Below are 25,212 nucleotides of genomic sequence, written 5' to 3'. Positions count from 1 at the left end.
GCTGCACTCGGATGAGGTAGCAAAAACCTGCTGACAGATTCCCTTTAAGGCAAAGAAGTGGAATATTCTGCAGTGGCCGAGTCAATCAAACCCATCAAGTATGCATTTCACATACTTAAGACAAAACTTAAGAGGTTGTGCCATGAACAAAAATTATATTTTACTCAACAAACCTTGGAGTAAAAATAAACCCCACAATTGGATGTGTTTAAAAAAAAAAAATGTTCCTTTTCTGAGATAATCTTGTAAATGTGCCCATGCTGTGTAATGCCTGTGTCTGACCGTGCAGGAACATGTTCTGATCATACCTCATCTCCTGGGCTGTGGAGGAAGCAAGAGTGAGTATACAGACATTACAGGATCACAGCTGATTAATTCTTTGAGGTAAAATAAAACATTGTTTAAAAACAAGCAGCAAAATGTGTTACTTACAAAAAGAATCAGCTGTGATCCCAAACTGTAATGTCTGTATACTCTTTGCGTTCTCCTTTGCCTAGGAGGTGTGGAATGATCAGAGCGTGTTCCTGCACGGTCAGGCACAGCCATTAAACAGTACACAGCAGGGGCACATGTATAAGATTATCTCCGCACAGGAATATTATTTTTAAACATTCAATTGTGGAAATTATTATTCCAATATCTGTTGATTAAGATATACTTTTATTTGTGGGAAAACCCCTTTTAAGGCAGAAAGACCCACAAACCAGCAACAACTGAAATTGGATTCAGTAAGGCCTGGCAAAACATCACAAAAGAGGAAACCCATTGTTTGGTGATGTCTATGGCTTCCAGACTACAGGCAGTCATCGTCTCGATCCACCTGCAACTGTTAACATGTTAAATGCCACTATCAATCCCTGACAGAGGCATTTAACTTGTGTATGTCATAAGACATGTCCATCCGCGCCCTTGTCACGTGATTGCAGGGTGCTGATGGGTTTTCTTGACAGCTGGGGATAAGTTTAAATCACTCCTCTTTTGCCCCATTCAAAATTAAAGAATAAAAAAAATACACATTTGGTATTGCTCTGTTGAGAAATGGCTGATCTATCAAAATGTATAGTAAATTAATTTAATTGTTAAACTGCGTAACGAGAAAAAAAAACTCCAGAATTTCGTTTTTTGGTTGCCACAAATTGCAAAAAATGCAATAACTGGTGATCAAATCTTTGTATCTACCCCAAAGTGGTATCAATAAAAACTTCAGCCTGTTGCGCAAAAAATAAGCCCTCACCCAGCTCCAGATCATGAAAAATAGAGGGTCTCTGAAAATGTGCCATTTTTTTTTCCTTCCAAACATTTTTTTTCACCATTTAAATAAAAAAGAACCTATACTTGTTTGGTATCTGCATACTGATAATGACCTCTTGAATCAATTTCACTGCACTTGGAATTTTTTTCCAAGGTCCAGTACAGTGCATGGTAAACTAAATGGTGTAATTCAAAAGTTCAACTCGTCCCGCCAGAAGCAAGCCCTCATACAGCTATATTGACAGAAAAATAAAAAAAAGTTGTGACTCTGGGAAGAAGGGAAATCACAAGGTGGTGAAGGGGTCAAAAATGTCCATTTTATTTATTGTAAATTTAATTTGTCTAATTACTTTTGAGCCCTGAAATGAGGCTTTCTAGAAAAATGGTTGCAATTTCTAAATGTTTTACGATCTATTTTTTTCTATTTTATTTTTTAATTAAACCTGAAAGTCTACACTTCAGTTGCATATCAGTTTCTTTTTAAATCCAAAATGATGGCATCCAGAGTCCAAATCACGAAGGTCGCTGTCTAAATATTTGTTTACTCCCACAAGGCATATACCAGCAGGTTTTGTGCCAAGATTTTCCTGGTGGAAAATCCACTACATATTTAGGGTATGTTTCCACAGTCTGGATATCTTCAGGATTTGCTAGGGATTGTACACTGCGTACAGCCGCAGCATCCAGATGTTACAGCATAGTGGAGGGGATTTTGTGAAATCCCATCTCCACTATGTGTTCACAGACGCCTGCGGCTTCCCTGCGTAACCGGACATGCGGCGCATCTTTCTAGACCGCAGCATGTCTATTTATCTTGCGGAGACGCTCCGCCTCTGCAAAATAAATAACCCAGCCTATGAATACGATGTGGTGATTCCGCCTGTGTTCAGTGAGCACAGGTGGAATCGCCGTACGTACAACAAGGGGAGGAGTGGGGTATCCGCTGCGTCCAAAGCGCAGGGATTACGCCACGTGGACACATACTGTACCTGTAAAGTAGTAGTAGTTTTTGTTTGATTTCATAGAATACAATTCACACATAGTGATGAGACCTTGCAGTGGATATTGACCCCCAATGTGGATATGAAATCTGTTAATATATACTTCAGATTTCACCTTTTGCAATTCAAAAGGTTAAACGTGCAGCAAACCTACAGCATATCTGTTGGTAAGTAACATTGAAAGCACACTTTTAGGCCACATTCATCCATTCAGTGTTTTGTAGCCGTATTTATAAACCAAAATCAGGAGTAAAACAATTCAAGGAAAAGTATAATAGAAACACGTCACCACTTCTGCATTTTTCACCTTCCTGGTTTTGGCTTACAAATACTGATGTAAAATACTGAACTTGTTAACTTGGCCTTAGAAGGATTTCCCGGTTTCAGAAAACTCCTATCTACAGGTGTTTTGTTTTTTTTTTATAAAAATTCAGCTTTATTCAACCTCCTTGCGTCCAGTGCTGTGCCTATGCTTCCCATGTCTGTTATAGACTGTTGCACTGACATCATCAGCCAATCTGTGAACTCGGTGATTGGCTACAGACATTATGAGCAGTGGTGGAGATTCAGGGCTGGAAGATGTTTTTAAAACAAACTGCACCTGAAACCAGAAAACCCATTCTAAAGAGTTTTCCATCTTTCACCATTTTTCGCTAAGGAGGCTTGCCTTGTGTAGAGATAACACAGTGAGCTTCACTCACCCACCGCTGCTGCCTCTGGTTACACCGACGTAGTCGACATGAGACTGTTGAACCAGTGATTTGACTGCACAGGTCTCATGCTGTAGTTGTGATGTCACTGAAATAGACTGTCAACAAAGACTGGTGGCAATGACAGAGGCAGCGGTGGATGAGTAAAGCTCATTTTTGTTATTTTTAAACTGGGCAAACCTGGGGAGTAAAAGAAAAGAAAAACCTTGTAAATATGCAAGTGCTATGCCTGTGGTTGAAGCGATTCAATCATTCTTTATGACCCATCATAGAAAGCGAGAGATATAGAGATTATATAGCTATGGTTGTTGAAATTGTATGGTCACTTGCATTTTATCTTTACAGCACTGTAAAGACAACAATGATTGGATGAAACTAGGAACTTTGTATCTTACTGTCTGTACAGGATGTGAAGACCTAACTGTCCTTAATAACTTTTCAAGATGCATAGCAGAAGCACTTAAGAAGGATGAAATAAAAGAAAGGCCAGAAATTCCGTTTTGTGAATTTGCAGATTTTAGTAAGTATGCTTGGCTTTCCCACAACAGGGTTTCCACATCACTAATTTGTAGGGAGACACAAGGTGTGTCTCAGTAAGCCGGCAGTGGTCAAGTCAGGAGCGATGCATCGGAGACTAGAGTATTCCCAGTAGCCATCAGTCTGTGTGCAAAGCTATTTTATGTCCTGTACACAGACAGGTTTTCATTGTACTCACACAAATGGGTTAGTTTCACTACATTACCAAAGATATTTAAGTTTTCTGCACAATGGCTTTAAATCAAGAATTCTGCTAACTACCCCCAAGGACTAGCATAAACTATTTCCCAGTGACTTCAGCAGTTTTCAACAAAGCCAACATCCCTGTTCCATTGCTTCTAAGACCAAGACATATAAAGCTTATACAGATAAACATATCAGGATGGATAATATGGTACGGCTAGTTTATTCTGTTAAGAGAATAGAAATAAAATGCACATTCTCCATAATAGTATGTTCTAAACAACGCTTTGACTGGTACTTATAATAAGCAACATGCAGAATGTGCTTACAGTTCTTTAAGATTTTGTATTCACTACATTTTTTCTTTTTGCAGTTTTTAAATGTCCACAATTTAATGATATCCAAAAAAATACTCTGGGAAGGATCGGAATTTCTGTCATGTTCTTTTATCATGGGAAAGAACAGTGGATAAAGGTATTTGTAGAAAGCTGGAGCGTATTAATGCTGTCTTATTTTATTTCTAATTAATGTACGTAATTTACATATTTTATTTGAATAATTATTGTAAATGATTTTAATTTTTCTTACCACATTGCCAGTGCATCTGTTTTTTGTGTTGTGCTTTAATTTTGCCCCATTTTCCTTCCACTATTATTGGTACCCTGAATGCCAATTACTAAATATGTTTAAAGAGGACCTATCGCTTCCACACATATTAGGGTAACGTGACTGTAGATATAAATAAACATGAAATGAATAACCTTTGAAAGAATGACTAAAATTATATGAATTATGTCATGAGAGAATCGCAGTTTATGGGAGCCGTCATGTTGGGATTGGCAGCACAGCGTTCTGTGTTCTGAGATACACCCCTAGATTCCTGGCTGGTTGCTAGACAGCGCCTCTTCTCTGTGGCAGTGTAGGAACCTGAATATCTTATTTATCAAATGTTATCATTATAGAAAGACAGAGATGTATATAAAGGGGCTTTCTGTCTATACTGTATATACTATGTGTAAAGTAAGAGAAGGTCCTACACACTGTAGACACAGCATGTATTACCCATATCACGTCTATCTCCTGGCTAAAAATGGAGCAAGTGTGGCTATGTATATGCATATTAATACAGTTTGCTCAAAAGTTTACATACCCCAGCAGAATTTTTGCTTTCTGGGCCTTTTTCCGAAAATATGAATGCTAACACCATAACTTTTCTCCACTCATGGTTAGTGGTTGTGTGAAACCATTTATTGTCAAACTACCACATTTTTCGGACCATAAGACGCACTGGACCATAAGACGCACCTAGGTTTTAGAGGAGGACATTAGGAAAAAAAAATACTGAAGGAAAAAAATGTGGTCAATGCTGTACTTAATATCTCGTATCCTGGTAAATATGGTCCCGTCATCCCCATCCTGATACACATGGCCCCTCATCCCTATTCTGGTATGCATGGCTCCCTCATCCCTATACTGATATGCACGGTCCCCTCATCCCCATCCTGGTATGCATGCCTCATCATCCCCATCCTGGTATGCATGCCTCATCATCCCCATCCTGGTATGCATGCCTCATCATCCCCATCCTGGTATACATGCCTCATCATCCCTATCCTGGTATGCATGCCTCATCATCCCTATCCTGGTATGCATGCCTCATCATCCCTATCCTGGTATGCATGCTCATCATCCCTATCCTGGTATGCATGCCTCATCATCCCCATCCTGGTATGCATGCCTCATCATCCCCATCCTGGTATGCATGCCTCATCATCCCCATCCTGGTATGCATGGCCCCCTCATCCCTATCCTGGTAGGAATGTCCCCCTCATTGTTATCCTGGCCGGAATGATCGCCCTCATCCCTATACTGGTATGCAGGGCCCCATCCGTATCCTGGTATGCAGTGCTCCATCTTGGTTCTGATGTGCATGGCCCCATCCTTATCCTGTTATGATTTGGCCCCATCCCGGTCCTGGTATGCATGGCCCCATCGGAAAAGATTTAAAAAAAACAGACCATTACACTTACCTTCCTCCGCTCCTTCGCAGCATCCTGCTCCGTTACCAGCAACTGCTTTATGCTTGTAAGCAGTGCTTGTCAGGGACGTCATGCGCTGCTCACAAGCAGAGCGCAGCATTCAGAATATTCACTGGGACTGTCCATCACAGAGAGTATTCATTGGTGTCAGCCACTGACTTCCTGCTGCTACCGGCGGTCACATGTGCCGATAAATAAGAGAAATGAATATTCAGAATATTCATTTCTCTTAAGTATCGGCACACCTGACCGCCTGAAGCAGCAGGAAGGCTCCGGATGACACTGCACGCTACTGAACAGCAATAAATACCAGGATATTAGCCAGTTAAATGCCGCTGTCAAATGCTGACAGTGGCATTTAACAAGCGCTTACAACAATCGCTCCGGAAATATGCCCACCGTTGACGCCCGTAATTTGATCACGGGTCACCGGTGTGGTGGCATGACAACCGGAGGTCTCCTGGAGACCTCTATGGTTGTCAGTGATGGCTTGCTGTGAGCGCCACCCAGTGTTCGGCGCTCATAGCAAGTGAGTAAATCTATATAGAGGCGAGTTGATAATCTGCAGATTTAAAAGCGGCACAAATCCTGAAAGTAAAATTACTGATCATAGGTACAGCACTTCAGGTTTCTCATTGACTTTGCTGGCATAAGGATTCCCAAGCGTTTTGAGGCCAATACCATGCAAAAAAAACGTACTGTGACGGCCGAACAGCTACAACCTGACAATGCCTGTAGTTTACTTGGCAAAAGCCTGATGACAGGTATCCTTTAAATAAAAAAAAAAATAACTGGAATAAAAGTTAGTATGCTTGCAAAATATAGGAGCATGTTCATGCTTATTATTAAACAGACAAAACCTAAGAAAAAAAATTAACATATATACCCTCATGTAATTAAAAAAAAGTAAAAGCAATAGTGCATATAAATAAAGTTTACCTGTCAATTTTTTCTGCAATTAGACTTTAAAATAGAAAAATTGACCTCAGAAAATTCTCTGTACATGAGCTGATGTAGGAGCTCAGAGCTTCTGCCTGCTGACCAGCATGATTCAGAGCAGTTTCAGGTCCTGCTCCTTCTGCTGAGAATTCTCTGTAGTCAGTGCTTTTTCCAGGCAAGCCAGTGTTGTCAATCACCAGTAAAGAAGGCGTAGAAATGCTAGACAAGTGGGCAGGATGGTGCACTCAGCCTCTTACCCAAACCAGGGGTACAAGAAACACAGTAACATTTTTTATTATACTTCACTTTCTGCAGAACAGAGACCGAAATTAGAACACTAAAGGTGCAATTTCATATGCCATACCCTATGCAGTTTATACTGTCAGTTTGGGCTGACAAACTCCCTTTAAGCTTAGACATCACTCAACATCCACTGTACCATTGAACTTGAACATTCCATTCAATTCCATTGTTTTATGTCCTACCTAACACCCTTGATATTAACATGAAATTTGTGTTTTTGCACACCGTAATTATGAAGAAAGTGTGAATAGTTTTGCAAATTCTTATTTACCGTAATTTTTCACTATAATACATTTTATTTTCTAGTCAATTGAAAATACTGCTAATTTCATGTTACCAGATAACAGTAAATTGGGGAGGAGACAGACAATAAACTGATCACATGGTACCTACTTGCTTGGGACCGAACTTCTGCTATAATGTAATGGACTGGTGTTGAATTCCCATTAGCACCAACATAAGGGAAATATCACATATATTGGGGGAGGGAAGCGAGCACCATATGTATACGGCCTGCCAATAGAACACTGATACTTGATATAAAAGAAAGCGTTTGCTCAGTATACCCTGCCTAAAGACATTAGACTAATCAGTTTGCTCAAAAATACAGAGGAAACAGGATAGGACAGGACATTGAAACAACACATGTTCTGATACCGGGAGGAAAAACTGTTAACACAGACAGCGAGATATGTGTCTCCCATTTAATCAAAGGCAAAACTGATGAATTCTGGGGCTACATGGCAACTTTGGCCATGCAGTCAATTATCTGTGTCTCTGCTATATTGCAGCATAGTACAAGTAAATAGGGTGTAATCTTTGGCCACGCAGCTTGTGTCGTGGTCCAAGTTTGAGTAGTCTCAGCCTAAATAATTAGATATTTACAATATTGTGCTTTTAATTGTCTTGTCTCAGATGACAAACAGGAACTGTTAATAAAACAGTATCAGATTTACATTGATTTAGTACAGTTTTGCTAGTATTAAACTGTTAAAACTCCTAATTTTTTTTATTTTTTTTTTTAATGTTTTAAATTTTTTTAAGGGAAGAAAAGTCATTTACAAATTCCATGAGCTAAAGATCAATTACACAATCTTGAAAGGAATCTCTGGTCAAGAAAGCTGCGCGTCACGTTGTCATATGGTTAATGTTGCTGTTGAGATTTTCCTCAAGTGTGGAAACCTTGGTAGTGCAGTGCAAACACTTAAAGGTAACATTTTTCTACATTTAAATTTCCTTTAAGGGTTTATTCACTACTTGGACAACCCCCTTCTCAATTCCTTTGTTTCCCCTAGTGAAATAACAATAGCTATACTCTCCAGTGTCTGCACTGACTCTCCTGGGGCTCACATGACATTGTCACACGATCTCTGTGGCCAATAAGCACTGGTTTAATTCTCCCCTCCTTTGTACAAATCAGACATCTGGAGGAAGTGAGAGAGCTGTAGCTGCCCTCTAACTTCCTGTGGATGTCAATTATCTCAGAAGCAGAGGAGAGTGAAGCCAGTGCTGCTTGGCCACAGGGATCGTATAACATAACCATGTCATGCAAGCCCCTTGAAGCCCAATACCAACACCGTTGGAACAGCATTGGAGGGATGTATAGCTGTTATTACTTTAATTGGGGGGAACATAGAGACTGAAAAGGCGTTGTCCGAGTAGTATGTAACGCTTTAATTTTGCCACTATTGGGACTTAAAAAGATTTTTGACTATGGTTTGTTTTTGCTATGTGATTTGATTTTTTTACTAAAAAGTTATGTTTCACTACCAACATATACACTGATCAAAAGTCACAAGTGGTAAGATAATTTATTTTGCATAATTTAGCGAAAGTTTCAAAAATTCCTAAATCCATGCATCCTCTAACAATATTGATTAATCTAGCCTATGGACCGCGTACAATAGATCACTTTCAAAACCACTACATGGATTTTGTCAGCAGGCTTTCACTCCCAAACTATTCATATGCACATGTTGCTCTTCCTTATACAGAAATACCTTTACATGGCTGGTCCATTATTCCATTACTGAGAAATCAACATTTGAATTGTTATGCAAGTGAGGCTGTAGATCTGAAGCTTCTGTCACTCCAGCTCTATGCCGTACCCAGTGCTGATGCCTCCTGCGTCACTGACTGCTTTTTTTTTGCCTGAAGTCACATAGCACAGACATTGTCCGTCAAGCAGGAGGCTGTGTCGGCCGTTACGATTTAACTGCAGCTGTCTACCATGGCCATCATTCTAGATTGCAAAGATGTTCAACTCTGGTTTTGGAACATACTGTATATACTGTGTGTGTGTATATATGTATGTGTATGTATTAGAAAAAATATGAAAATCTTAGTATTTACTGTTAAATGAAATAATGCCTCTTTAAAAAAAGAAAAATGTAGCAAAAAGTGCGGTAACAACCTGTTCTGTAAAATCACATAGGAGAAACTAAGAGGCACCAATTTTTTCACATTTTCTGGTGGTGTGATATAAAATTATGACATTGTTTATCCTGCATGATTAGCTGCGTTTAAGAAAAGAAAAAGAAAAATTATAGAATTGCTGTTTCATTTCACCTGCCATAAACAAACTAGTTATCAAAATTACTACTTGTCCCACCAGGGTAATAATAAAAACCACAGGAAATCTTGCTAAAAATAATCTATAATATGGCTTAGTCATTGAAATAAGAAGTGTTATAAGTCTTGCATTACACAAATTAATTTATTTTAACCTGTTAATGACCAACTAGACACCTTTTTGTGACTGTTATTAACAGGCCTTGGGTTTTTGTCAACCCCGTAGAATAAGATTGCACTAAAAGCAGTTATAAAATCTACATGTCTTGCCTGTTAACTTCAGGTTTTACAACAGAAAGACCAGATTGTAGAAAGAATGTAAAAAATTGCAAATGTAGATATCACCTCAATATATACCGTATATACTCCAGTATAAGCCAACCCGAGTATAAGCCGAGGCACCTAAATTTGCCACGAAAAACTGGGTAAGTTTATTGACTCAAGTATAAGCAGAGTATGTATTGTCCCCTCATCCCTGTCCTGCTATGCGTGGATCCCCCCTTCCTGTCCTGGCATGGTGGCTCCCCCCGTCGCTGTCCTGGTATGTGTGGCTACCCCCGTCACTGTCCTAGTATATGTGGCTTCCCCTGTCGCTGTCCTGGTATGCGTGGCTGCTTCCCCAGTCCTGTCGTATGCATGGCTCCCCCGGTCCTGTCATTGTATGCATGGCTCCCTCTTCCCTTCCTGGTATGCATGCTTGCTATTACAAAAAAAAAACATCCTTCTCGCCCTCCTCCAGCGTGCCCTCGATGCATCTCGCTGGTGCCATCTCCCAGCAGCTCTTCCTGCCGAACGATCATGTGGCACCGCTCTTTAAGGTAATGCCTATGGGAGTGGAGACGCGTGCATATTCATTACCTTAGTGAGCAGGGCCATGTGATCGCTCAGTACAGGAAGTGCTGCCGGAAGCCGACACCAGCGAGATGCATCCGAGGGCACACTGGAGGAGTAAGTATGATGTCTTCTGGAATTCTGGAAGCTGGCGGCTGCAGCCGTCACTCTGCGCGCTATTTAGCAGTGGCACAGGATTTAGCCATAGCCGCCGGCTCCTGCCACCGTTCCTCCTTCCCCAGCTGTCTTTCTGGACAATGATTTGTGTATAAGCCGAGGGGGGGGGGGGGCGTTTTCAGCACAAAAAATGTGCTGAAAAACTCTGCTTATACACAAGTATATACGGTGTTAGGGTTTCTTCTGCCATATTCATGGGCCTAGACTACAGTATAAAAACTTATGCATTAATTATGTTGGTATGACCTCATCAACTCCCTAAAAAAGAAAACCTAGAAACAAGAATAAGAAATTGAAAGAATGGATACAAATCTGTATTTCCAGGTCACCACCTGACAGCACACTGGAGGACGTCCTTCTTATCCGCAGTGGGACAGGAAACCACGAGAGCTTAAAAGGATCTTCCCCTTACCATCCTTCAGTGTTTTTCCTGTCCCACTGGGGATAGGAACTGCGAGAGAAGATCCGACCGAACCACGCAGATGGTTAGGATCGGGGGGCCCAGCCTTTTCCCTTCCTACCTCAAGAATTCTGCAGCTGACACCCGGCAGAGGGTCCCTCAGCGCGTCCAGTGTAGCGCTGCTCCTGGAGATGGGTTCGCTTCCTCCTGAAGGGGGGCTCTCGACCCCAGATGCCACCACCATCGATGTCCCGAAGCCCGGGCCGCCTCTATGGAGTCCACTCGCCCCACAAGCGGACCCCGACAGTGGATCATCGCATCCGTGGGACACGGCATATCAGGGCCGCGTCGTGCCCGAGGACCGGTGCACGTCACTTCCGGCCGCGTTAGGAGGGCCGGGGGCGCGTCATTTCCGGTCCCGCCGTCACTGCACGACTTCCGGGTCACGATCGCCCGGCATCACAGGCCGCAGCCGGTATAGGTTCACCGGAGAAGGGGGGCAGGCGTCTTTCTCCAGTGGAGCGGAGAAAGACGCTCTCTACCCAGGAATGGAGGACCAGGCAAAGACTGAGACGGGACCGGAGAGCCAGGGTCACGTGAGTATTCTCAAAAGAGAGGTCACTGCAGGGCCCCAGTAAGGCACCCCCCCCCCACAGAACACGTATTTTATATGTTCCAGGGGGGAACCTCCACCTCAGAGAAAAAGGAGCCCAGGAGGAAAGATAAGAAGTGTCCCGTTTGCTCTAAGAAGCTAAAGGACACGTGGCAAAAGACCCTCTGCGGTGCATGTACAAAACGCATAGTGGGGGAAGAACAGGCCACACATGTCTAACATGAGAGCAATGATTAGGGAAGAAGTGCAGGCTTCGGTATCCGGCCTGGCCACCCCCCAGACCCCATAGGTGACCCCCCCCCAGGCATCCAGAAAGAGGCAGAGGGAGTCATGACAGAATTAGATGCAGAGGAGGAGGAGATCAGAGAGCACCGAGAAAGAGGAAGGAAATATCTTTTTTCGTCCGGGGATATGGACGAACTATTGGGGGCAGTGCGGCAGACTATGCAGATCGAAGAACCCCCAGCTACCCTCTCAATACAGGATGAGATTTTCGGGGGGTTGCGCTCCCAGACTTCGATGGTCTTCCCAATAAACACCCATATACAGGCAATGATATTAGACGAATGGGAGGAAGCAGAGAAAAGATTAACTGTCCCCAGAGACTTGAGACTTCGCCTGCCGTTTGACCCAGAGGAGGTCAAGGTCTGGGAGGAGATCCCTAAGATAGATATCCCAGTGGCGAAAGTATCAAAAAAGACGGCGATTCCGTTCGAGGATTCCTCAAACTTAAAGGAGCCCCTAGATCGGAAGGTAGACGGGTTCTTAAAGAGGGCCTGGGAGAGTTCAGCAGCGGTCATAAAAACAAATATAACCGCGACATCAATGGCACGCTCCATGCATCTTTGGATGGATGATTTGGAGGAGTACCTGTCTGATAGATTTCCGAGAGAAACCATCCTGAAATCCCTCCCTTTACTAAAGTTAGCTACGGGGTTTTGGCTGATTCCTCGGCAGAGTCTGTTAGATTCACGGCCAGAAATCAATTCTTGTCCAACACAGCCAGGAGAGCTATCTGGCTTAAAAGTTGGTCGGGTGACATGCAGTCAAAAAATAAGCTGTGCTCAATTCCCTTCTCGGGGGTAGAGTCTTCGGTCCTGTGCTCGATGATATCTTAGAGAAGGCGTCAGACGAAAAAAAAAGGGGTTACCTGAAGAGAAACGTAAGAGGAATCAGCCCTTTCGTAGACCCCGTTACAACCAGAGAACAGACTAAACTGTGATCCAAATTATTATGCAAAAAGAGTTTAGGAGTGATAAGGTTAGAATTTTTTTGTTTGTCATTTAAACTCATTGATGATGATGATGATGATGATGATGATGATGATGATGATGATGATGATGATGATGATGATGTGTGTCAGGGCTCTTTATATCACTGAAAGCAATTGCAGATACCCGTGCAAATTAGTTTGGCAGGTGTGTCCAAATAAAGGCAAGACTACTTAAGAAGCCTACATTTTTTGCCAAAATGGGAAAGAAAAAGGATGTGTCAGCTGCTGAGAAGCAACAAATTGTGGAGTATTTAGGTCAAGGCATGACTACAATCAACATTGCCAAGACACTTCATCATGATCATCGCACAATCAAGAAGTATGTAGCTGATTCCCATAAGGAAAAATTGAGGACTCTTTCCAACAGGCAATTGTCTCCGGTTAAAAGAGCAGCTGCAAAAATGCCTTGTCATAGAAGCAGACAAGTTTTTGAAGCTGCTGGTGCCTCCAACGTCCCCCCGAACAACAAGATGCAGGGTCCTTCGGAGGTATGCAGCTGTGCGTAAGCCATCCTGTCGACCACCTCTATCCACTGCACACAAGCAGAAACGGCTCCAGTGGGCCAAATGATACATGAAGACTGACTTCCAAACTGTTTAGTTCACCGATGAGTGCCGTGCAACGCTCGATGGTCCAGATGGATGGAGTGGAGAAATGGCTGGTTGATGGACACCCCATGAAAACACAGCTAAGGCGCCAACAAGGAGGAGGTGGAGTAATGTTTTGGGCTGGAATCATGGGGAGAGATATTGTCGGCCCCTTTAGGATCCCTGAAGGGGTAAAGATGAACTCCATAATCTATGTGGAGTTTCTAAAACAGCACTTCCTGCCATGGTTCAAGAGGAAGAACCGTGCTTTCCGCAGCAAGATCATTTTCATGCATGATAATGCACCGTCTCATGCTGCAAATAACACATCTGCATCTCTGGCTGCTATGGGCATAAAAGAGGACAAACTTATGGTGTGGCCACCATCTTCCCCTGACCTCAACCCCATTGAGAACCTCTGGAGCATCATCAAAAGGAGTGTCTATGATGGCGGGAGGCAGTTCACATCTAAGCAACAGCTCTGGGAGGGTATTCTGTCCACATGCAAAACAATTGAAGCACAAACCATCCAAAAACTGACAAATTCAATGGACGAGAGAGTTCAGAAGCTTCTTTCGAACAAGGGGTCCTATGTGCAAATGTAACATCACCTAGAATAAAGTTTTGACTTGAAAACTGTTTGTTTTCATTTTGTAATAAGCTGATAATGCTTATAATTTCACAATTGACCATTTTTTTTGTTCAAAATAAAAAGGTTGAAAACTCTGCTGTGCATAATAATTTGGAACATGCATTTTGAGTTTATTTTTAAAAATATGCTGTTTTCATAGGCAGTTTGTTCAAAAACATTGCAATTATACTAGAATATTAGATGACTGGAAAATAACAATGACTGCAATTCATATAGGTAATTTAGAGAAAATATGAGGAAATATTTTTTGCATAATAATTTGGAACACAGTGTACAGAGGGAAGGGGAAGTCGGGTCGTTGGAGCTACCCCAAAGGGAGCGAGGGGAGAAGTAGGAATAGAGACACCATCTTCTCCGGCCCAGAGTCTAGCTCCCGAAGAAAATGACGCCACCAGAGTAGGGGGGCGATTACTCAAGTTCAGGAGAGAATGGCAGGAGGTTACCACCAGCCCCTGGGTACTACAGGTCATTTCTCAGGGATACAGGATAGAATTCAAATCCCTACCCCCAAACAGATTTTTAGTGACCAGCTCTCAACTCAGTCCGGCTTCCCCCATGTGGTTGGACATCCAGGACCTCCTGGAGATAGAGGAGATTGTGCCAGTACCCGCCCGAGAGGAGGGGAGAGGACACTACTCGACCCTCTTCGTGATAAAAAAAACCATCGAGGGAAACCAGAACCATAATAAATCTCAAGCCCCTAAACAAGTGGGTAGCATACAAACGCTTCAAAATGGAATCAATAAGATCCACGATTCCTCTTCTGGGAAAAGCGGTGGAAATGTGCACGCTGGATCTGAAAAGCGCGTATTACCACATCCCCATCCACCCAGACCACCAAAAGTATCTCAGGTTTGCTGTCGAAAGGGACGGTAGGATACACCATTATCAGTTTCGCTGCCTCCCCTTCGGCCTAGCATCAGCCCCAAGAGTCTTCACAAAATTAATGGTAGAAGTAGTGGCCTACCTAAGAGCTTGAAACATCACGGTGGTCCCTTACTTAGACGACTTCTTAATCATAGCAGATTCAGCAGCTCAGCTCAGGGTCGACTGTCAGTCTTCAATTTCCACGCTGCAAAGGTTGGGTTGGATCATAAATTGGTCAAAGTCAGATCTCATACCCAAGCCCAGAATAACATTTTTGGGGGTCATGCTAGACTCTGAAAGAAGAATGTCCTATCTACGAGAGGAAAAGCAAGCCAGCATGCCAAGGAAGATTCGTCAGTTTTCAAAAAACCAGGTATCAATCAGAGATGCAATGAGGATCCTGGGGCTAATGACTTCGTGCATTTCCTGCGTCAGGTGGAGTCAATTCCACTCCCGCGACCTACAACGGGCAGTCCTAGCATCCTGGGACAGGAAACAGAATTCACTAAACAAGAAAATGCAGTTAACCCTCCTGGGTCAGAAGGCCGCTGCTGTGGTGGACCGCTCTGAGAAAGCTAAAAACTGGTGTCTCATGGATTCAATCTCCGTAGTCGTAGTGACAACGGACGCGAGTCTGTATGGCTGGGGCGGATACGTCGGAGGAAAGTACTACCAGGGATGATGGAGTCCGGAGGACAGCAACAGGTCCTCCAACTTCAGAGAACTACATGCGGTCTGGAAGGTACTACTCGTCGCCTGGTCTCTGGTAAAGAACAAGCACGTCAAAATACTGTCAGACAATACCACGACAGTAGCCTTTCTCCGGCACCAGGGCGGACCAAGACACCCGGCGCTGCAAGACTTAGCAGAGCAGATCTTCAGATGGGCGGAAAGAGAGGTCCTCTCAATCTCAGCAGTGTATCTGGAGGGCACCAGGAACCAGATCACGGACTTCCTCAGCAGAAGAAGAATAACCGCAACAGATTGGGAACTCAACGACGAAGTGTTCAGCAGCCTGTGCGACCGTTGGGGACAACCGGAAATAGACCTATTCGCGGACAAGCGGAACGCAAGTGTCAAAACCTTCTACTCCCTGAGCCCTCTGGGAAACCCGACGGGTAGACGCCCTATCACAGTCCTGGAGCAGAGGCCTGTTGTACGCCTTTCCGCCTCTAGCTCTCATTCCACGAGTTCTCAGGAAGGTCTACGAGGACAGAGCCAAGGTCATATTGGTGGTCCCCTATTGGCCAAGAAGAAGTTGGTTTCCCCTACTCAGGAAGATAGCACGGGAGGAACCAATTCTCCTGCCAAAAAGAGAAGACCTTCTCCACCAGGGTCCGGTCTTAGACCTGCAGTTATCAGCCTGGATCCTGAGCGGCAGGTCCTAAGAGCAAGGGGTCTATCAGACAAAGTCATATCTACCCTGCAAGCAAGTAGAAAACCCATGACCGCAGCAATATGCAACAAGATCTGGAAAAACTTTTGCAGCTTTCGTGGAGAGGTGACATTCGAGACTGACCAACCCAATATCCCGAAGATCCTTGACTTCTTGCAGGCAGGGTTCAAAAAGGGCCTAAGACACAGCACTCTGAGAGTGCAGATTGCAGCCTTAAGCGTTTTCTATGACACAACCCTATCATCACACCCGTGGATAGCTCGGTTCTCGAGGGCGGTACAGAGGCTTAAACCCTTTATAAGGAAAACCGTCCCTCCTTGGGACCTTAACCTGGTCCTCAATGCGCTATGTAAACAGCCATACCAGCTAGGGACAGAGATAAATATCGGTAACCTCTCACTCAAAACAGCTTTTCTATTAGCAGTTACCTCAGCTAAAAGACTAGGAGAACTTCAGGCCCTATCAATCTAAGATCCCTACTTACAAGTATTTAATAACCGGTTAGTCCTAAGACTCGACCCGGCCTTTCTACCCAAGGTCATCTCAGACTCAAACATGAATCAAAGGTAGTGCTCCCTTTCTTTTTTTCAGTTCCCCAAAAATAACAGGGAAAAAGCTTACCATAACCTAGATGTCAGGGAAACTATACTCAGGTACCTGGACGTAACCAGGCCTTGGAGACAGGATAATAACCTCTTTGTCCAATACAGAGGCCCTAACAAAGGGGAAAAAGGCGTCGAAATCCACAATAGCAAGGTGGGATTAGATCCACTATTCGCACAATCTATAGGGCACGGGGCCAGAATCCCCCGGGGAGTCATAGAGCCCACTCAACTAGGGCCATGGCCGCATCATGGGCAGAGAGGGGGGGAGCCTCGGCAGAACAGATCTGCAGAGCAGCATCTTGAGCCAGTCTTAGTACTTTCTCCAAGACTATAAACTAGATGTGACATCCACACAATTAGCGTTTGGGAGGAAAGTACTCCACGCAGTAGACCCACCCTAGAACCAGTATCCTTTGGTACTACTCCAGTGTGCTGTCAGGTAGTGACCTGGAAAGCGGTCATTAGACCTACCGGTAATTGTTTCCAGGAATCCATCCTGACAGCACTATTAGTTCCCTCCCGATGACACTTTCCATACAACTGTGATGTAACGTGTATGAATAATGTTGGTTTAAATAAAATCTATGTTTGCATCCATCCAGATGTGTAAGGCTGGTTTCACATTTGCGTTTTTTTCGCGGTAAATTAGCGGTAAATAGCGCATGCGTTTTTTTTCCTATACTTTGCATGGGATGCGCTTATGTGCGCATACACATGCGTTTGTACGCGTTTTACCGCGCATGCGTTTTTTTGCGGTATGCGCTCGGGCGCACAAAATGCAACTTGTTGCATTTTTTGTGCGTCCGATTTGCCTCAAAAAAACGCATGCGCGCGCAATGCGTTTTTTTACAGCAAGACACCCATTATAAGTCTATGGTGAGCATATGTGCGCATTGGCATGCTTATGTATGCGGTTTTTTGCACATGCGTTTTTTTTTTACCATTAGTTTAGACAATGGAATTTAGGGGTTTGGGTAAAGTTAGGGTTAGTTAAGGGGGTTTAGGGTTAGGGTCAGGGTCAGGGTTAGGGTTAGGTATGGTTTGGTTAAGGGTTAGGGTTAGGGTCAGGGTTAGGGTTAAGTATGGTTTGGTTAAGGGTTAGGGTCAGGGTTAGGGTTAAGTATGGTTTGGTTAAGGGTTAGGGTCAGGGTTAGGGTTAAGTATGGTTTGGTTAAGGGTTAGGGTCAGGGTTAGGGTTAAGTATGGTTTGGTTAAGGGTCAGGGTTAGGGTCAGGGTTAGGGTTAAGTATGGTTTGGTTAAGGGTTAGGGTCAGGGTTAGGGTTAAGTATGGTTTGGTTTGGTTAAGGGTTAGGGTCAGGGTTAGGGTTAAGGTTAAGTATGGTTTGGTTAAGGGTTAGGGTCAGGGTTAGGGTCAGGGTTAGGGTTAAGTATGGTTTGGTTAAGGGTTAGGGTCAGGGTTAGGGTTAAGTATGCTTTGGTTAAGGGTTAGGGTCAGGGTTAGGGTCAGGGTTAGGGTCAGGGTTAGGGTTAAGTATGGTTTGGTTAAGGGTCAGGGTTAGGGTCAGGGTTAGGGTTAAGTATGGTTTGGTTAAGGGTTAGGGCTAGGGTCAGGGTTAGGGTCAGGGTTAGGTCAGGGTTAGGGTCAGGGTCAAGTATGGTATGGTTTGGTTAAGGGTTAGGGTCAGGGTTAGGGTCAGGATTAGGGTTAAGTATGGTTTGGTTAAGGGTTAGGGTCAGGGTTAGGGTCAGGGTTAGGGTTAGTAAAGTCATGGTTTGGGTTAGTGTGAGTGGCCACCTAATGTTGGAAAAAAACGCAAACGCGGTAAAAACGCACTAAAAACGCATACAAACGCTTAAAAACGCTGCGTTTTTTTCATGCATGCTCATAAAAATGCTTGAAAAAAACGCAGCAGTTGTATGCTTTTGTATGCGTTTTTCAATGCGTTTTTTTGCGGGAAAAACGCGCTGCAAAAAAAAGCAAGTGTGAAACAGGCCTTACTTTGTGAAATCACTGAAGGGTGGTAAGGGGAGGATCCTTTTAAGCGCTCGTGATTTCCGGTCCTCCATTGTGTTGTCAGGATGGATTCCTGGAAAAACAATTACCAGTAGGTCTAATTACCGTTTTTGTACCTTTTTTTTTTTTATTTTTTAAATAATTAAGTGACTGTTTTGTGTTTTTTGCATTAATCAGTAGTACAAGAAACTTATCAGATAAATCTTCTACTTCTGCCACCTGGACTGATCTTTCACTCTCAATTCACTGGTAAATCTGTATTCAGGAAAGGCAGATTTTAACATGAGTCATGAAATGACAGTTTTCCGTAAAATTCTATGGATGAGGGAAGAGGCAAAGACTGACAGAGACCTTTTGCTTCAAGTTCTCCTAACACAGTGTTTCCCAAACTCCAGTCCTCACGGCCCACAACAGATCATGTTCGTTCCCTTACTATTGCACAATTGAAAGAAATTATTAGAATTATTATGGCATCAGAAATTGCATCACATGTGCAAAACTACGGAAATCCTGGAAATGTGATCTGTTTCGGGCCATGAGGACTGGAGTTTGGGAAACACTGAAAGTGTAGTCTATCATAATAATTCTGCTGAAAAATGATCTCTCGAGAACAGGAAGTATCAGATGAGTGTGAAAACTGCATGAGTTCTGGATTATTTTCTTGTTTAGTTAATTTATTTCAGTTCTTCAATACAAAAAGTGAAACTCATATTATATCGTCATTACAAATAGTGTGATCTATTTCAAGTGTTTATTTCTGTTAATGTTGATGATTATGGCTTACAGCCAATGAAAACCCAAAAGTCATTATCTCAGTAAATTAAAATAATTAAACACCTGCAAAGACTTTGTACGCATTTAAAAAGGTCCCTTAGTCGGTTTCAGTAGCTCCACAATCATGGGGAAGACTGACGACTTGACAGATGTTTAGAAGGCAGTCATTGACACACTCCACAAGGAGGGTAAGCCACAAAAGGTCATTGCTAAAGAAACTGCTGTTCAGAGTGCTGTATCCAAGCATATTAATGGAAAGACGAGTGGAAAGAAAATGTGTTGTAGAAAAAGGTGCACAAGGAACTGGGATAACCACAGACTTGAAAGGATTAAGAAAAGGCCATTCAAAAATTTGATGAAGATTCACAAGGAGTGGACTGCTGCTTGAGTCATTGCTTCAAGAACCACAACACACAATGTATCCAGGACATGGGCTACAAGTGTCATATTTCTTGGGTCAAGCCACTCATGACCAATAGACAACGCCAGAAATGTCTTACCTGGGCCAAGGAGAAAAAGAACTGGACTGATGCTCAGTGATCCAAAGTGTTGGAAATCAAGGTCCCAGAGTCTGGAGGAAAAGTGGACAGATGGACAATCCAAGCTGCTTGAGGTCTAGTGTGAAGTTTCCACAATCAGTGATGGTTTGGGAGCCATGTTATCTGCTGGTGTAGGTCCACTGTGTTTTATCAAGACCAAAGTCAGCACAGCCGTCTTACCAGGAAATTTTAGAGCACTTCATGCTTCCCTCTGCTGACAAGCATTTTGTAGATGGAAATTTCATTCTCCAGCAGGACTTGGCACCTGTCCACACTGCCAAAAGTTCCATTACCTGGTTTAAAAACATCAGTATCCCTGTGCTTGATTGGCCAGCATACTCGCTTGACCTTAACCCCTTAGAGATTCTATGGGGTATTCTCAAGAGGAAGATGAGATACACCAGACCCAACAATGCAGAGGAGCTGAAGGCTGCTATCAAAGCAACCTGGGCTTCCATAACACCTCAGAAGTTCCACATGCTGATCGCCTCCATGCCACGCCACATTTATGCAGTAATTGATGCAAAAGGAGCCCCCAACCAAGTATTGAGTGCATTTACTGAACATACATTTTACTGATAATGACTTTTGGGTTTTCATTGGCTGTAAGCCATAAATATCAAAATAAACAGAAATAAACACTTGAAATAGATCACTCTGTTTGTAATGACTCTATATAACATACGAGTTTCACTGTATGTATTGAAGAACTGAAATGAAGTAACCTTTTGAAGATATACAAAACAGGTTCTTCTCACAAAATTAGAATATTGATGGCTATATATTCATGTGTCTGCAGTACCACATATCAATATAAAATGGATAAGTCACACATTATTTATTATGTTCCAGCACCTTGCATCAGTGCATTGCAAAGAGACAAATATTGTGCTGATATATCTTGCTTTGTGAGGTGTGTTAAACGGATGACACTTCCGAACGACATTTATCACATGCCTGCAGGATTGCTGGAATCCCAGCCAATTCCAAGTTTGGGCGTCGTATGTACCCTGTTTGAATTAAGCATTGGTCGCACATGCACGTAACATCTTCATTGCCTGTAAGACTGACAGAAGAGTACAATATTTTGCCATCTCCATCGGTACCCTAGACTTTGTGATGCACCTGAGAGACCATACATTTATTGATGGATGATGACTGTTGCTGGCCGCCCAACCCTGGTGGCTTCTGTAACCATCGTATTTTTGTTTTAGAGTGCAATTGGGTAATAAACACGTCCATGTGGCCTTGTGACATGATGGATGTTTTGCACCGCCACAACTTGCTGTGTTTGTTGGTACAAGAAGCGATATCTAAACATATGTTCAACATGGGCTTTGATGTCCTCCAAAATCTGCCTGGATTCCAGAAGTTTCAAGGTAATTACATACTTGGTGTAACTGCACATATTTGTTCAGCAAAACGGTAATGTGTCTTTTCTAATTTATACTTTTCTCCAGCTCATGCTTATGTCCATATTTCAAATCTTTGTCTGCCATGGGCATATGTGGTGCCTCATATTTTCATAGTGTTTTGCTCAGATTCACATCAATTAAAAACAAAATGAAGACTAATTCTTTTTGGCTGAAAGGATTGAGCCAAGATATTACAGAAACAGCAACACGTTTCGAATGTTAACACTGCGTTCTTTGTCTTAGTGAGCGCTGACTAAGAAAGCAGCGTTCGTGTTCGAAACGTGTTGCTGTTTCTGTAATATCTTGGATCAGTCTTTTTAGGCCCCAAATTTTTTTGAATAAACTTTTATGAAACTGGATTTTTCCTACTTCGTTTATCTTACAAGTGATCCATTGGATTCAGTGCTTCTGAATGCGTAGAGCGCCTGGGTGAGCTTGTGTTTTGCATTTTTCACTTAAAATACTTTACAAAGGTTTAATGAATGTCAGTTCCTAGGTTTTTAATGAAGGATCAGGGCACAGGCCAAGCTATTAGTTCTGAGATTTTTCCATTGTCTTCTATGTAGAACATATTTTATAACTTGTCCTGCATGTGCATCAGTCATTAAACAACGTAGTCTGAAGATATACGTTGCCTTCTACTGCATCTTGGAATGGAGTACTATGAGTCTATATAATGGTTTATGGATTTTAGATTTATTTCAGCTAGTCTAATGCACATTTAATTTAATTACAGTTATGGCAGAAAGTGTTGGTACCGTTGAAATTGTTCCAGAGAATGAAGTACCGTATATACTCGAGTATAAGCCGACCCGAATATAAGCCGAGGCACCTAATTTTGCCACGGAAACCTGGGTAAGCTTATTGACTCGAGTATAAGCCGAGTATAAATTGTCCCCTCATCCCTGTCCTGGTATGCGTGGCTCCCCCCGTAGCTGTCCTGGTATGCGTGGCTCCCCCCGTCGCTGTCCTGGTATGCGTGGCTCCCCCCCCCCCCCTTCCTTGTATGCATACTTCCTATTACAAAAAAAATAAAAACAAACATCCTACTCACCCGCCAGCGTGCCCACACAGCACCTCGTTTCAGCTTCCAGCAGCTCTTCCTGTGCTGAGCGATCACATAGCACCGCTCGTTAAGGTAATGAAAATTCCATCCACGCCTATGGGAGTGGAGACGCGCGTATATTCATTACCTTAATGAGCAGTGCCACGTGATCTCTTAGCACAGGAAGAGCTGCTGGAATCTGGAACGAGGTGCTGCAAGGGCACACTGGAGGGTGAGTAGGATATCTTCTGGAAGCCGACGGCTGCAGGTGTCACTGTGACGCTATAAGAGAAATGAATATTTATTTCTCTTTAGCAGCGGCACAGGCTTTAGCCACAACCGCCGGCTCCTGCCTCTGTGACCCGCCGTTCCCCCTCCCCCGCCGGCTTTCTGGGCCAATTGACTCGTGTATAAGCCGAAGGGGGCATTCTCAGCACACACAAATGTGCTGAAAAACTCTGCTTATACACGAGTATGTACGTTATTTCTCACAGAAAATTATTGCAATTACACATGTTGTGTTATACACATGTTTATTTCCTTTGTGTGTATTGGAACACAAAATAAAAACACAAGAAAAAAGGAAAATTGAACATAATTTCACACAAAACCCCAAAAATGGGCCAGATGAACTTGTTGGCACCCTCAACTTAATATTTTGTTGTATACTCATTAGAATAAACTGCAATAAATCAATTGCTATAATCGTCAACAGGCGGCTTCTTACACCTTACAACTGGTAGTTTGGACCACTCTTCTTTTGCAAACTGCTCCAGGTCTCTCATATTTGATCGGTGCCTTCTCCCAACAGTAATTTTAAATTCTCTTCACAGGTGTTCGGGGTTTTTTTGTGTTTTTTTTTAAATCAAATAATTTTTATTGAGGAAACTGAAGAAAGCAAAGAAAATTACATTACATACATATCCATGCAAAAGTATATAGACAGTATTACTTTCCTTTTTTTAAAAGAGAATACAGTAAAACCAAAAACAGATCCCCCTAAGCAAACTGCCCCATCCATCCATCACCACCCCCTCCACATGGATCTCGAGAAAATGTGCCTGCAATCTGGAACAGTACCACAGCATGTGAAGGCTTTCAGCTTCTTCCGTCGTACACCTCGGACAATTACAGTCCGCCCATAGTCCGGCCTTTTTCATCCACACAGGTCCGGTATACCCTATGTACACTGGGTGCAGAATTATTAGGCAAATTAGTATTTTGATCACATCATCCTTTTTATACATGTTGTCCTACTCCAAGCTGTATAGGCTTGAAAGCCAACTGCCAGTTGATGTAAATCAGGTGACTTGCATCTCTGTAATGAGTAGGGGTGTGGTCTAATGACATCAACACCCTATATAAGGTGTGCTTAATTATTAGGCAACTTCCTTTCCTTTGGCAAAATGGGTCCGAAGAAAGATTTGACGGACTCTGAAAAGTCAAAAATTGTGAGATGTCTTGCAGAGGGATGCAACAGTCTAGAAATTGCCAAACTTTTGAAGTGTGATCACCACACAATCAAGCGTTTCATGGCAAATATCCAACAGGGTCACAAGAAGCGTTACAGAGCTGCAACGTTACTGGAGTATCAAAAAGCTCAAGGTGTGCCATACTCAGCGACATGGCCAAGCTAAGGAAGGCTGAAAAACGACCACCTTTCAACAAGAAACATAAGATAAAACGTCAAGACTGGGCCAAGAAATATCTTAAGACTGATTATTCGGTCGTCCATGACAGCACCACCTGAGAGAGGGGATCCGCCCTTTAGGAACAGGAAACCTACAGATACAAAAGGGTGGCACCTCTCCCACGCATCAGTTGGTTTCCTGTTCCTAGAGGACAGGACTCCCTACAGATCATCCGTCATGGAGTCGTCATGGATTCCCAGGCCGGCTGACCGACCCAGGTAGCGGGGGGGTCTCCTACCTCGGTCAGTGCGGGGTCCCTGGAAGCGCCACGGTGGGGCCGGGTAGGTCACCACGGCAGTGGACGGAGCAGGTGGAGCAGAGCGTCCGTCGGACACCGCCTCCAGAATGCCAGCACCGGGTACGTATGCCCCGGGCCCTCCTGGTGCGCTCCCCCAGGTCCGGTCCTCCCGGTCGACGTTGGCGCCTGGTTGGCGGTCATGGCGGCGCGCGCGGGGCTGGGAGGCATTCCGGGCGGGGGGCGCCGTGCCGGCTCCTTCGCGCGCGCTCCCGCAAAGCTCTGGTGAGCGGCGGAAGTGACGCGGTGGAAGGGGCGGAGCCGGGAACGCCGGAAGTCGGGTGCCGGCCGGCTTCCGATGCGCGCCGCGGGTGCACGCCTGTCCGGGGGTCGCGGGCGGCGGCCTGGGTAAGGTGGGGGGGGCATGGGGGGGAGGTCCCGGGAGAATCCCGGGTGGGTGGTGCCATGGCCAGATCCCTGCTGACCCGGACACCAAGAGGCCATATAAGGCAGAGGGGACGCTGCTGGGGTGCTTCCGAAGGGCCCAGCGATGGATACGACAGAAGCCCCTATAGACCAGCAGGACGAGGCGCAGAAACAGA

At 43.7% G+C, this 25,212-nt stretch overlaps 1 protein-coding gene across 2 annotated transcripts in view; it reads left to right on the top strand.

Moving 5' to 3' along the window:
• The window catches only part of TOPAZ1 (testis and ovary specific TOPAZ 1), a 314,453-nt gene that overhangs the window by 240,697 nt on the left and 48,544 nt on the right, over positions 1–25,212 (top strand). For both annotated transcript variants that reach the window (XM_073568908.1, XM_073568899.1), the window contains exons 14-17: positions 3,308–3,482; positions 4,056–4,156; positions 8,008–8,173; positions 21,439–21,603. In XM_073568908.1, the coding sequence (XP_073425009.1) occupies positions 3,308–3,482; positions 4,056–4,156; positions 8,008–8,173; positions 21,439–21,603 (607 nt within the window). The remainder of the gene's footprint in view (positions 1–3,307; positions 3,483–4,055; positions 4,157–8,007; positions 8,174–21,438; positions 21,604–25,212) is intronic.

Source organism: Dendrobates tinctorius, unplaced genomic scaffold (assembly GCF_039654945.1).
Source record: "Dendrobates tinctorius isolate UK_male_01 unplaced genomic scaffold, ASM3965494v1 ptg000005l, whole genome shotgun sequence".
Lineage (NCBI taxonomy): Eukaryota > Metazoa > Chordata > Amphibia > Anura > Dendrobatidae > Dendrobates > Dendrobates tinctorius.
Note: the sequence above shows the minus strand (reverse complement) of the source record. Positions and strands in the feature narration are given on the sequence as shown.